General features: G+C 47.7%; 1 protein-coding gene across 1 annotated transcript; it reads left to right on the forward strand.

The window, feature by feature from the left end:
- The first annotated feature begins 3818 nt into the window (after positions 1-3818).
- LOC123104846 (probable protein S-acyltransferase 19) lies at positions 3819-9399 on the forward strand. Its single transcript, XM_044526754.1, has 9 exons — positions 3819-3999; positions 5287-5400; positions 5508-5909; positions 6455-6523; positions 6600-6671; positions 6823-6948; positions 7477-7557; positions 7649-7837; positions 7968-9399. Exons 1-9 carry the CDS (start codon positions 3955-3957, stop codon positions 8937-8939), a joined length of 2070 nt encoding a protein of 689 aa, XP_044382689.1. The 5' UTR covers positions 3819-3954; the 3' UTR covers positions 8940-9399.
- Positions 9400-14589: the final 5190 nt, after the last annotated feature.

The following is a 14589-nucleotide window of genomic DNA, read 5'->3' on the forward strand; positions in this document are numbered from 1 at the left end:
ACAGTTCGATCCATATCTGGTGTGGGCGTTAGAGCATTGAGAGGACCTTTTCCTAGTACGAGAGGACCGGGAAGGATGCACCTCTGGTGTACCAGTTATCGTGCCTACGGTAAACGCTGGGTAGCCAAGTGCGGAGAGGATAACTGCTGAAAGCATATAAGTAATAAGCCCACCCCAAGATGAGTGCTCTCTCCTCCGACTTCCCCTCCCCCCACCATTGATGATTACCTATGCGTAGTGGTGCGTCTATGGGCCGCAGGGAGTTTCAAAACCCGACTCTGTGGCACGAGGAGGGAGAAGATAAAGCCTCCCTCCCACGCCGGTGGCTGGATTCGAGGCCTCCACAACTTCCATATCTGGACGCTACGAGTTCATTTTTTGAGCGAGCTCCATAAAATTTTGCGATTGCAGTGCATGCGACGCTGCCACTACAGTTCCAATTATGTGCGCGGATCATCGGTTCACCATATTAACGTTTATTATGGCGGTCGGTCACATCCGACGCATCCGCTGGAGTTGCTCTAAAAAGCCGAGACTATTGGTTGTCAAGTGATACATCTCCATCGTATCTATAATTTTTGATTGCTCCATGTTATATTATCTACTGGTTTGGACTATATTGGGCTTTATTTTTCACTTTTATATTATTTTTGGGACTAACCTATTAACCGGAGGCCCAACCCAGAATTGCTGTTTTTTGCCTATTTCAGTACTTCGGAGAAACAGAATATCAAACAGAGTCCAAACGAAATAAAACCTTCGGGAATGTGATTTTATCACCGAACGTGATCCAGGAAACTTGGACCCTACTCCAAGGAGTCAAAGAGGCGGTCACGAGGGTGGGGGCACGCCCACCCCCTAGGGCGCGCCCCCCTGCCTTGTGGGCCCCTCGGTGCTCCGTCGACGTACTCCTTCCTTCTATATATATACCTACGTACCCCCAAACGATCAGAAGGGGAGCCAAAAACCTAATTCCACCGCCGCAACTTTCTGTATCCACGAGATCCCATCTTGGGGCCTGTTCCAGAGCTCCGCCGGAGAAGGCTGTCATCACGGAGGGCTTCTACATCACCATAGCCTCTCCGATGAAGTGTGAGTAGTTTACCTCAGACCTTCGGGTCCATAGTTATTAGCTAGATGACTTCTTCTCTCTCTTTGGATCTCAATACAAAGTTCTCCCCCTCTCTCGTGGAGATCTATTCGATGTAATCTTCTTCTTTTTGCGGTGTGTTTGTTGAGACTGATGAATTGTGGGTTTATGATCAAGTCTATCTATGAATAATATTTGAATCTTCTCTGAATTCTTTTATGTATGATTGGTTATCTTTGCAAGTCTCTTCAAATTATCCGTTTGGTTTAGCCAACTAGATTGGTAGTTCTTGCCATGGGAGAAGTGCTTAGCTCTGGGTTCGATCTTGCGGTGTCCTTTCCCAGTGACAGAAGGAGCAGCAATGCACGTATTGCATCGTTGCCATCAAGGATAACAAGATGGGGTTTATTTCATATTGCATGAATTTCTCTCTCTACATCATGTCATCTTGCTTAAAGCGTTACTCTGTTTTTAACTTAATACTCTAGATGCATGCTGGATAGCGGTCGATGAGTGGAGTAATAGTAGTGGATGCAGAATCGTTTCGGTCTACTTGTCACGGACGTGATGCCTATATACATGCTCATGCCTAGATATTCTCATAACTATGCTCAATTCTGTCAATTGCTCAACAATAATTTGTTCACCCACCGTAGAATACTTATGCTCTTGAGAGAAGCCACTAGTGAAACCTATGGCCCCCGGGTCTATTCTCATCATATCAATCCCCATCACTTTAATCTTGCTTTGCTTTTTTACTTTGCCTTTTACTTTTCACTTTGCATCTCTATACCAAAAATACCAAAAATATTATATCTATCAGATCTCACTCTCGTAAGTGACCGTGAAGGAATTGACAACCCCTAATCGCGTTGGTTGCGAGTAGCTATCGTTTTGTGCAGGTACGAGGGACTTGAGCGTGGCCTCCTACTGGATTGATACCTTGGTTCTCAAAAACTGAGGGAAATACTTACGCTACTCTGCTGCATCATCCCTTCCTCTTCGGGGAAATCCAACGCAAGCTCAAGAGGTAGCAAGAAGAATTTCTGGCGCCATTGTCAGGGAGTCTACGCAAAAAGTCAACATACCAAGTACCCATCACAATCCCTATCTCTCGCATTACATTATTTGCCATTTGCCTCTCTTTCCTCTCCCCCACTTCACCCCTGCCGTTTTATTCGCCCCCTCTTTCCCAATCTCCTTCTCCTTCTCCTTCTCTTTCTCCGTTTGCCTTTTTCTCGCTTGCCTTGTCGTCATGGCTAATCCTATCTCTTCTCCGTTATCTCCCGAGAATGAAGTCCTAAATTTTAAACAAAGGGAGGGAGAAAATCTGAAAGACGCTTGGTATAGAATTTGCAATGCTCAAAATAGATCTACCAGGAAGCGATCTACTTCAGTCCTTCTTCGCAGTTTTTATGTAGGTGCTAATCCTTGGTATAGATATATCCTTGATACCATTACCGGGGGGGGGGGGGATTTCTTGGGTAGCCATACTTTTAATTCTTATAAAGCTATGATAGATTTATTTGGCTCACCACCTCTTTTGGTTAATGGAACTATGTTAACTTTGGAGCATGTTATGCAAATGCTTGAAATTATTGAAAACAAAGTTGCTACCATTGAATCAATTGATAATCTAGATAAAAATATCCATAATCAAATTACCCAATAGGGATCTAAGGTAGGAATGACTTTGGAAAATATTAAGGAAAAGGAACCCATGGTTAATGAGAAAATAAATATGGACCACTATTGTAAAGACAATACCCAACCCTGTTGGAGAGAAAAGGAAAAGATTTGCCTAAGAGCAAGAGAGTGCTAGAAAGGATGTCGAGCGTGCCTTTGGTGTTTTGCAATCTCGATGGGGCATCATTCGGTATCCTGCTAATACTTGGAGCACGCAGAAACTATGGGAGGTGATGACTGCTTGTGTGATCATGCACAATATGATCGTAGAAGACGAGCGCCCGGAACGTCTGTATGATCAAGGCTTTCAGTTTCAGGGTGAGAATGTTGTGCCTGAGCATGGAGTAGCGGCAACATTTGAGTAGTTCACTCAGTTTCATGAAGACATGCGTGATTGGGAAACTCACGTGCAACTGCAGAATGATTTGGTTAAGCATATGTGGACTCATGTTGGCAACCAATCGATGTATCTTTATTTTATTCGTTTGTAAAACTATGTGAAACATTTTTATTTTTATTTGGCCTGTAAACTATACTATTTATTTGGACGGACTATTTTGTTTGTTAAATTTTCATTTCACAATATGTTGAATGCAATGCAAAGTTGGGCGGCCAGCCGGCCACGCCTGCACATATAGGTCGGCGCATTGAGCGCGCCGCCGACCCATATAAAAAACAGGGCGGACGCCGGGCGGGGGCCGACCCAAACGGACAAAAAACGAACGAAATCGCCGTTCATTTGGGTCGACCCGTTGAAGTTGCTCTTAGATAACACTTTGATTTGTTTATACTTGCCATGCCGTCTCACCTAAACTCACCAAATGGCAACTCAAACCGTACCATACAAAAGCCCTCACTAGTCGGGCATTGGTTGACCTAACCATCATTCCCCCCAACAAACAATTCCCCAAAAAAGGGAATCCCAGATCACCATCGGGCTATAGAGAGAAACCCATGCAAAAGCCATGAATGAGAGAGGGATGGCCCACCCACCAGACAGGGGGGGGAGACCACCAGAGGGGTTTTAATTAAAATCTTCCCTCGCCATTATTCTTGCACTGGAAAAACGACCAACCCCTCCGCCCCACCCCGCCCCAACAGCAGCACCGGGGAGCTGGCCTGCCGCCGCCGCGCGCCGCCGGAGAGGCGATCCGGCGACCGGAGGAGAGGGCGCCGCCATGGCGCGGAAGCACGGCTGGCAGCTCCCGGCCCACACCCTGCAGGTCCGTCCGTCCGTCCGCCCGCCAGCTCCTCTCCCCCCTCCCCTCCCCGCCCCCCCTTTCCCTTTCCTCCCAAGCTAGCTCGGATCGGCGCAGCAGCTGGGATGGGAGACCGTACGCGCTCTCTGCTCCGCCGATCCCTAGCTCGCGTATCCGGTAGCCGTAGCAGGAGCTCGCCCGGTGACTGCGCCCCCGTCCGTGAGCTCGCGCCGGAGGAAATTTCCCGATTTCGAAGATCTGCCGAGGAGGGAGCCAGCTCGGCGGTGGTTGGTTGGCTCTCCCTTTCCTCTCCTGCTTTTCCGCGTGTCTGCGTGGGTGAGGCAGGTGGATAATGTGAGCTGGGCCACGGAATGGCTTGGGAATTTTGTGAATTCTGCCGGCCCGTGCTCGATTTGGCGTGGTTCCTCCTCCTCCTGCTGCTCCGCCTGGCCGGAGCGGGCTTGATGCGTCTCCTGTCTGAGATGGCTCTAGAGTACTGTCTGAAATGGTTGCTTGTTACTGGTGATTAAACTGGAGGTAGTAGTAGTACTGTCTGAATAGGTTGTATATTTAGTACTGTCTGGAATTAGTAAACCCCTTTATGCTAAATTATCCACTTATGCTCTGGAATGAGGTCCGGGACCTGCTTGTTTGGTCTATTTCTGGCTGCATCTAGGCGGGTTTCCAAGGGGGTGGTTTGGCCATGCAAATGTAGGCGATTTAGAAGAGCTGCAGTTTTTTGTTTTTGGTTTGTCAATGAATGGTGGTGCAATATCGCGATGTTTCTGCCTGTTTTCTAGATTCTGTTGGCTTATGTTGTGAGAGTTGGCTCAGTAGCTTGTAAGCTTGTTCTTGAGTCCACCAAGTTAGCCCTTGTCTGAATTTTGCATCGAACCTGGTGAACCTCGCACATTTGGTAGAAAACTCTTACTGGTCAAGTGATGGCAACAACTTACATGCTAATAATGTTCTAGTTTCTTTTGTGGTCAAGGGCCACATGTCAGATATCTTTGTGCACGGTGGTCTTCCGCAACATGTGGATTTTCTCCATCTAATGTAGTTAATACTCAATAGATGTTGTTAAGTGATTGTGTCATGGTTTTGGTTCTGTTTTTAAAAAGGAAAGCCAGTAGTTCAAGCGTCAAGAAAATAATTTCCCAGAATATTACTGCTAAGCCCAAGCTTATTAATCGGCATGTACATTTCTGTCATATATGTTACTGCTAAGCCCAAGCCTCAATTGTTGTTCAAGTTCGTACATTGAAAGGCTTGTTTCACAAATTTTACTGATTCTTAATATTGTTTTGACAGATCGTTGCAATTACTGTATTCTTCCTTCTGGTGGTTGCATTTTATGCCTTCTTTGCACCATTTCTGGGAACACAAGTCCTTGAGTATGTTGCGATAGGCATTTATACTCCCATGGTAAGCCTTAAAAAGACTCATTGTTTTTTTATGTCTTTCTGATCATCTGAAGAGAGCTATCTTGTGGTATCATGAAACATCATTTCCACTCTTCGCATCAATTCCAGGCGTTGGCTGTCTTCATCCTTTACATCCGGTGCACAAGTATTAATCCTGCTGATCCTGGTATCATGGCAAGGTTTGAGGATGGTTTTGTCGATGTACCTGCCAACAGCGGTGGATTGGAAGGCATAAACTTGCCCCAGAAAGCAAACAGCGCTATTGGAACACACTCTCCAACATCTACTTGCAGAAGCTCTCTAGATGGCCATTCTAATCAGAGAGGTACATCTGTAGGGGAAGCAAACATACATGTGAGCTCACAACTGCCGAAGAAAAGATCAAGCTGTTTCCTCTTTGGTGGGCTCGTGTGTGCTTTATTTGTTAAGGAGGACTGCCGGAAGGCTGATGAATCAGAGCAACAAGCTAGTGGTGAAGAAGCTCTGTTTTGCACATTATGCAATGCTGAGGTATGCTTCTTTGGAGCACAGGCACATTGCGCCCTTTTTTTTTGGAGTTAAAAAAATTGAATTTTACGGCATGAAAAATTCTGAAATTTTGTATACATGCACATATAGAACTGTAGTATAACTGTGCATAATTTCATCAATATACGTGCTTGTATGTGAGATATACAAAAAGGACAAATACATGCAAACAAAAATTGGTTTGTTTTTTTTGTTGATTTTGGGACGGAATTTTGTCTTTTTCTTTGTAGCGTATAATATAATGTACTCCCTCTGTCCCATAATATAAGAACGCTTTTTACACACTAGAAGCGTTCTTATATTATGGGACGGAGGGAGTATTATTGAAGAAAATTAACTGCTACTTAGACCACATGCATACGTATTCATGTCAAAAAACTACACTTTTTTTTTTAAACTTTTAAGCACCATTTTGGAGGTGTTTAAAAAAGCATGCTCCAATGCCCCCATGTTCCATAAGTCCACTTTAGCATGCAGCTGGCTTATTTGAAGCTTATGTTTATTTTTTATGTAAATTAATTTTACAGGTTCGCAAATTCAGTAAACACTGCAGAAGCTGTGACAAGTGTGTGGATGGATTTGATCATCATTGTCGGGTAACTTTCTTGAACTGTGTTAGCAGAGACCTTCTGACATCTGATTCTGCATAGCTGATATGAGCATCTTTCGCAGTGGCTGAATAATTGTGTTGGGCGGAAGAACTACTTCACGTTTATTGCTCTGATGGCAATCAGTCTCCTATGGGTATGCAATTTCACCTGTTATAGATTTTTTTTGATAGCATGCATGTGGGCTGCATGCAGTAGCATATCATTTTTAAAGCCACTTGGTTCTAGAGGTTTGTGGTTATTCCCTTCCCTTTATGGTACTAAATATTTACAGTTTACTGTGACAGCTTGCAATTCAATTTGGAGTGGGCATTGCTGTTCTTGTTCTCTGCTTTGTCAATAAAAATTCACCAAGAATCCTTCAAGAAAAGCTTGGGAATGGCTTGACTCGCGCTCCATTTGCTGTGATTGTAGTAAGTACCGTAATGAATTATTGTACCTTTTACTATATAGGAATCTTATCTTTGCTATAATATCTGAAGCAGCACCTTTCCACCATTAGCTGATGAGGAATCCCAAGACTGTTTGCCTTATATTTGCTGCACTACGTGCTATGTTGGCAAAGTTTTGACGCTGTTATCTATGTTACTGTTTCATTTATATCATATAGAGTATTGTGGTTGCACAGCCTCTTGTCACAACACATCGAATGCTTAATGTGCTTGGTAGCACATTATTTTTACCTTCTGGAAGTGCAACTATTACTGTTTAGGATCCATGAATTAACTTCTTAGCTCTTGTGCCTATCATTGGCTTACCGCTTACCTATAGTGCTTGCGTATTGGATCTAATGTATACTAAGCATCACTCACTAGTTCTTACTCCCTCTGTAAACATATATAGTGATCTAAAATGTAATATATATGTTTACAGAGGAAGTACTATTTAGAACAAGTCTTGTTAGCCGACAATTAACTGAATTGTAATATTATTATGTCCAGGGTATATTCACACTTCTGTCATTAGTGGCCTGCGTACCTTTAGGAGAACTTTTCTTCTTCCACATGATATTAATCAGAAAGGTTTGCCTCACACCTCATACTTGAAATGTAATACATATGCAAAGTTTATCCTGCTTTCTCAGCTGTGTTCCTTCTCTGCATTCTTTATCAGGGGATCTCGACCTATGATTATGTGGTCGCAATGAGAGCTATGAGTGAGGGGATTCCAGAAGACGAGGAAGGAGCAAATATCATCTATTCCCCCTCAAATTCAGCAACAACCGGATTCAGTGTTGGAAGTTCTCTTGGCCTTCACCACAAGGGTGCTTGGTGTACACCTCCAAGAATATTTATTGATCAGGTAAGCTGCCTGTGTAAAATGCCACATTTTTAAAAATTTAATCATGACTCAGCTGGAAAAAACATATTTATATTGTTGGAAACAATCGTAAGACTCTACTGAATTTAGTTGTGCTGAAACTTTCAACCAGGATGAAGTGATTCCACATTTGGACCCTGGGATGGTTCCTTCAACTGTTGATCCTGATGCTGCTGGATACGCTGAAAGAGCAAACAAAGCCAAGAAGCCAGTCAAGATCAGTGCCCGGAGCCTTGCAAAGCTGGACAGAAACGAGGTGATGAAAGCTGCAGCAAAAGCTCGGGCATCATCCTCTGTCCTCCGACCAATAGATGCCCGCCATGGCCATGAAGCTGATATTAGCTCCAGTGGCAATGCCAGCGTCAGGAGTAGCATGAGTGTTGACTACAGTGCTACAAAGGAATCAAGGAGTGAGATGAGGCTATCTCCTCTACAGAACTCATATCCACAGAGTCTTGCAAGCCAGGATGACTATGAGACTGGCACACAGACTGCAAGCAGTTTAAGCAGCCCGGTCCACCTCCACAAGCTTGCCCCTCATGCTCAATTTCGTGCAGCACCTCATCCAGCTCCACCTCCTGAAAGGCCTGCGCCAGGGATTACAAGGCCACCTGTTCCCGCCACACATATAAGCAACAACCCAATGTTCCAGTCAGCCACATCATATGTCAGGGAGAACCGAAGAGCCTCTGTTGTCTGGGATCAAGAGGCTGGTCGGTACGTGTCAGTGCCCATGCAAACAACAAGAACAGGACCTGGTGTTGAGCTGCCTGCAAGAAACCCAAGTTTCTTGGCGAATCCAAGTGGTGAACCAGGCAACCATGGGAGAAACCTTGCACCTGCGAACACAACTTCATCAGCGATTCCTTCGGGGCAGCCGTCTGAGAGATTGACATACACAGGCCAATCAATATTCTTTGGCGGGCCAATCCTGAGCACCACTGGCATAAATGCAGAAAGGAATGAGGCGGGCACAAGAGTGCGTCCTGAGACAAGCAGAGATCCCAACTCCCACCAGCGGGATATCCGTGGCGAGAAGGCTCGGACAGGCTCCTTCCCGTTGTTTGAGCCTAGGAATTTCTAGAAGAACCTGCTTTGTTGGCAAGTGACCTTGACCGGCTGTTTTACTCTTCTCTACTATGTCGTCTGCTCAAGTGCCACCACCATGACAGTGGGGGTGATGTTGATGCACTGCACCCCATGCAGAGTCAGGGAACTGCTGAAATAGTTGACCTGGGGCTTCAACGATACATAGATAACGATGCTTCTTAGAGCTTTATTATAGTGAGTGAGGATGGCGCTAACTTTGTTTGATGTTTTACAAACTGACTGATAGTCGCAGTTTTATTTTGCGTGCATTAGGAGTTGAGATGTTTGATGCGCTTGGCATGTAGTAGAAGAGCTGATTAAACTTGTCCTTGATGTGTAGAACCTTTTGATTTGCCGCTGACTTTGTTCACATTACGGACTTGGGAGTGTTCATTGCAAGTCTCTGTTCTGTTACTGCTGTAATAGTAGCCCACGTGTGAAGGCATTGTCTCCAACTGTCTTAGCGTTCGACCGCTTTATTTCCATGTCGAGGGAATGAATTGAACACAGATGATACTGCTTGCTGCATAATTGATGTTCATTTTCCAAACTGAATTAGTGAGATGGGTATGATTACAATTGAAATAATTCTTGTTCTGTATCATGAGTTCATGGCTAATTAAACTGCGGCTTATTAGTGAGAAAAAGGGTTTCCTCCCGCTTTATATTATAAAGCAAACACCCGATACATCCAGCTTGCTGGGGCTGCAGCATAGAAAAGCCCAAAAGAAAAACAAGAAGAAAAAAGAGAAATAAATGCCGACACCGGCAGATCAACGAAGAAAGGAAGACCGGCAACCGCTGCACCGTTCGAAGAAGTACCACCACGCTTCCAGCATCTCGAAGCCGCCCACCAGCATGTGCCACCACGGTTACCGGACCAGCCACGCAGCCGCCCACCAGCATGTGCCACCACGGTTACCGGACCACCCTCGCCGTCTCTCTGGAGCTGCCAACACGAGGCCTGGAGAGGGAAAGGAGACAACGGCTACGAGAGCGGGAACTACTCGACCGGTGGGAGGGAACAGCCTCCATCGCAAGAGCGAAGCCGACCGGACGCGGCGACGAGGACTTGCCGGGCCCTACGGCCGGGCTGGGCCCACGTGGACCCGGACAGTCCCTATCATTGCGCTGGAACCGCGGCTTATTAGTGCCAACGCATTGCTGTCAACGTGCCCACGGCTTAAAGGATGTTGCAGAATTCCCCGCGCCTTTGTAAACTACCTATTTGAACATGTCAAGGATAATGGTAGTACCCGAAGTTAAACTTAGTTTCATTGCATCCATAGGCTGTGGATGCTGTAAGGAAGCATCATCTTTAGTCTCAACCTAGCTATAAATTATGCAGAGGCCGGGGGTCATCCTTCTTTTCTAAAAAAACTATAAATTATGCAGCCCTTAGAGCATCTCCAGCTGCGCCCCCAACACGCCCTCCCTCGGTGATTTTTTAGCACCAGCGGGCGAAAATCGGCCCAGTCACGCCCCCACGATCTCGTTTAGCGCCGGTTTAGGCCGAAATAACAGCCGGCGCACCTGAGCCAAACCCGGCGCGCTGGGGGCGCCTTTGGGGCGCCAGCACAAGCGAAAAGGGGCGTGGGGCCGCTCTGTTGGCGAGAGGAGGCCCTTTTCCCGCTGTTTCCTCCCGCTTTTCCCCCTCGGCTTCCCTCTCATTCCCCATTCCTTCCGCCAATCTCCTCCTCCTCCCCTCCCAGCCGACCGCCATGCCGCCGAAGAAGCACGTTGTCCCCCGCACCGCGACAGATGCGACCGCCGCCATCGCCCAGCCGAAGCAGAGAAAGCCGACAGCGCCGCCGTCTAAGCCCCCGGGCATGTCCAACACCGACTGGAGGGCGGAAGTTCAGCGCCGGGAGCCTGTCACCACCGGTCTGCGGAACAGGGCCAACGCCAAGAAGGCCCGGGATAGCGCGGTGCTCGCGGCTGCGGCGACGGCGGAGCTTCGGCCGAACAAGCTGAGGCGGCCCGCGCGGGGATGATGAATCCACCCGGCGGCCACTACGCGTCCTGGAGCCAGCAAAGCGTCGGTTCTCCGGCCGGCTTCTCATCATCACCGCAACCTTGGGGCTGCACGCCGTCGCCGGGCTACGCCGAGTGACGTGCACGACGACTTCAACCCCAACATCACCTTCCCCCATGGTCACCCGGCCCAGTGCACGCCCTCGCCCGCCTTCGCCGGCGTGCAGTACCCTCCGTACACCTACTCACCGCCGGCCTACGCGTCCTCCCCGACGCCGCTCTCCGCCGTGGCGCGCTGCCCTTCTCACAAGCCTCCACTTCGCATCTCGGCAATATCGACGCGACCGAGGCCGACATGGAGGACATCATCACGACTGGCTCGGTAGCCGCCGCCACATCCCCCGGGTTCACTGCCCAGGTCGACACAATGGACCTCAACGGCGACATGGACTGCGAGGGGGACTACGACGAGGAGGAGCCGGAGGAGGAGGAGGAGGAGCCGGCGCCTGCACCAGCGAGGAGACGGAAGAAGAAGAAGGGGGTGGCCAGGATCGGCGAGCTGTGCATCAAGTGGGCGTCCAAGGAGCAGGAGTGTCTTCCGAAGCGTGGAAAGCCGTCTGCCTCGACCCGATCACCGGCACGAACCAGAGCATCGAGACGTATTGGGAGCGCATCAAGGCCGAGTTCGACGAGCGCAAGCTCGTCGACCCCTACTTCAAAGGCGTCCACATGCAGCACGGGTCCAAGACAATGGCGAACCATTGGGGGCTCATCCAGATGGCGTGCAACAAATGGCATGGGATCGTCGAGGAGATCGCGGCTCGCCCGGAGAGTGGCGCGAGCATGGAGGATCAGGTATGGCATGCCGGTCTCCCACTTATTTTCGCCGTGCGTGCCTGCCAACTGTTTGTTCCTCGGCACAGCTGCTGCAGATGTACACCATGTATCGCCAGGACATCAGTGACCAAGACTTCAAGTACCTCCACGTCTTCAAGCGGATCGAGAAGTGCGAGAAGTGGACAGATGTCCGGTGCACCCTCGCCAAGGCCAATGAGACGTACAAGCCGGACGCGCAGACGCCGGGCCCGGGCGATGGACGCCTCGAAGGCAACAAAGGGGCCAAGAAGGGGAAGCACGCCGACGCGGCTACCACGCGAGTGAAAGAGTCCATTGAGCATTGCCTCGCGGACGCAAAGGCCCGGGCAACCCTGCGTGAAGAGAAGACCGAGGCGCGGTGGTCGGCGTTGATGACGAACAGCGCCGTCAAGCTCGACCTACTCCAGACCAACGTTGCCGCGAAGAAGAGGAACACCGACTTGGCTTTCCTGATGGGCGGGACGGACATGCTCCAGAGCAACGACGAGCAGCTCAAGGCGTGGTACTTGGTGGAGCGCGGCCTTGTCCTGAACCAGCTGCCGTCGACGGCGTCGCCAACTCTCACGCCCACGCCGACGCCGCCGCCAAGCCCGAGCGATAATGCCTCCACGACGCCTAGCAGCACAGAAGCCGCGCCGGCGCCGCCCAGCATAGAAGCAGCTCCGACGCCGCCAAGCCCACGCACGCCGACTACGCCGACGCCGGAGGCCGACCCAGCCGTTTGATGCCTTGCCCACACATCCTTTCCTTTTTCTGTACGTCAAACTTTTCATTTGATCGCCCAACTGTGGCAAGGTGATCACCGAACTAGGCCGCTGATCGCCGGACTTGTGACGTTGTTTGGGAGCGGGAATAACCAAGTTTGAATTTACCGCGACTTGGGGGACGGTGCCTGAGGGCGTGGCTGGGAGCTAGATCGCCCCCCCGGGCCTAAAAAGCGCCGGGCGAGCGCTCGAAATAGCGCCGGCCTACGCGCTGGGGGGCCGAACGAGTGAAGATGCTCTTAGGTACAAACCTGAGTGTCCTGGCTTGTAGTGCTCTCAACCGCATGTAACCATTCTACAACTGATTTGTTTACTAGCATTGGGATGCCCTCACAGAAGGAAAAAGTAAAACCCAAGAGTCAATAAAAAACTAATGATACTTCCTTAGAACCACACGACAAAAACCAACAATAGATGACGGTTCCATAGAGCATCTACATCGATCCCTTGAAGATAAACCTCTATATATCTCTCCTGTAGAAAAAAATTGCTAGCTCTACATCACTCTTTTTAGTCTTCCTCAACTCCATTGATATCATTACAGTAGTAATAACCAAGTGACTAAATTTAAGTAGTTAAGAAGAAATTCATAGAATTTATCCTGGTTGAGAGAAAGAAAGCTAGTTTCAGATGAAAGGAAGTAAGAGCATCTTCAATAGAAGATGCAAATTTGGAGATGTCAAAATTTACATTTTCAAAAAGTGTCTTTTGCATCTTCGAAAAAGGACCAACTCCAACAGGTGATGCAAAATGAAGATGTATAAGAGCAACTCCAATAGAACATGCAAACTAGAGATGCAAAACCGGTTGCCAGCCGCGCAGCCACTGTCAAGTAGATGCATACTAGTGACACTCTATTTGTCTATGTATTCACACATGTACTAAGTTTCCGGTTAATACAATTCTAGCATGAATAATAAATATTTATCATGATATAAGGAAATATAAATAACAACTTTATTATTGCCTCTAGGGCATATTTCCTTCAGTCTCTCACTTGCACTAGAGTCAATAACCTAGATTACATAGTAATGATTCTAACACCCATGGAGTCTTGGTGCTGATCATGTTTTGCTCGTGAGAGAGGCTTAGTCAACAGGTCTGCAACATTCAGATCCGTATGTATCTTGCAAATATCTATGTCTCCTTCCTTGACTTGATCGCGGATGGAATTGAAGCGTCTCTTGATGTGCTTGGTTCTCTTGTGAAATCTGGATTCCTTTGCCAAGGCAATTGCACCAGTATTGTCACAAAAGATTTTCATTGGACCCGATGCACTAGGTATGACACCTAGATCGGATATGAACTCCTTCATCCAGACTCCTTCATTTGTTGCTTTCGAAGCAGCTATGTATCCCGCTTCACACGTAGATCCCGCCACGATGCTTTGCTTAGAACTGCACCAACTGACAGCTCCACCATTCAATAAAAATACGTATCCGGTATGTGACTTAGAGTCATCCGGATCAGTGTCAAAGCTTGCATCGACGTAACCATTTACGACGAGCTCTTTGTCACCTCTATAAACGAGAAACATATCCTTAGTCCTTTTCAGGTATTTCAGGATGTTCTTGACCGATGTCCATTGATCCACTCCTGGATTACTTTGGTACCTCCCTGCTAAACTAATAGCAAGGCACACATCAGGTCTGGTACACAGCATTGCATACATGATAGAACCTATGGCCGAAGCATTGGGAATGGCTTTCATTTTATCTCTATCTTCTGCAGTGGTTGGGCATTGAGTCTGACTCAACTTCACACCTTGTAACATATGCAAGAACCCTTTCTTTGCTTGATCCATTTTGAACTTCTTCAAAACTTTATCAAGGTATGTGCTTTGTGAAAGTCCAATTAAGCGTCTTGATCTATCTCTATAGATCTTGATGCCCAATATATAAGCAGCTTCACCGAGGTCTTTCACTAAAAAATTCTTATTCAAGTATCCTTTTATGCTATTCAGAAATTCAGTATCATTTCCGATTAACAATATGTCATCCACATATAATATCAGAAATGCTATAGAGCTCC

Source organism: Triticum aestivum, chromosome 5A (assembly GCF_018294505.1).
Source record: "Triticum aestivum cultivar Chinese Spring chromosome 5A, IWGSC CS RefSeq v2.1, whole genome shotgun sequence".
NCBI lineage: Eukaryota > Viridiplantae > Streptophyta > Magnoliopsida > Poales > Poaceae > Triticum > Triticum aestivum.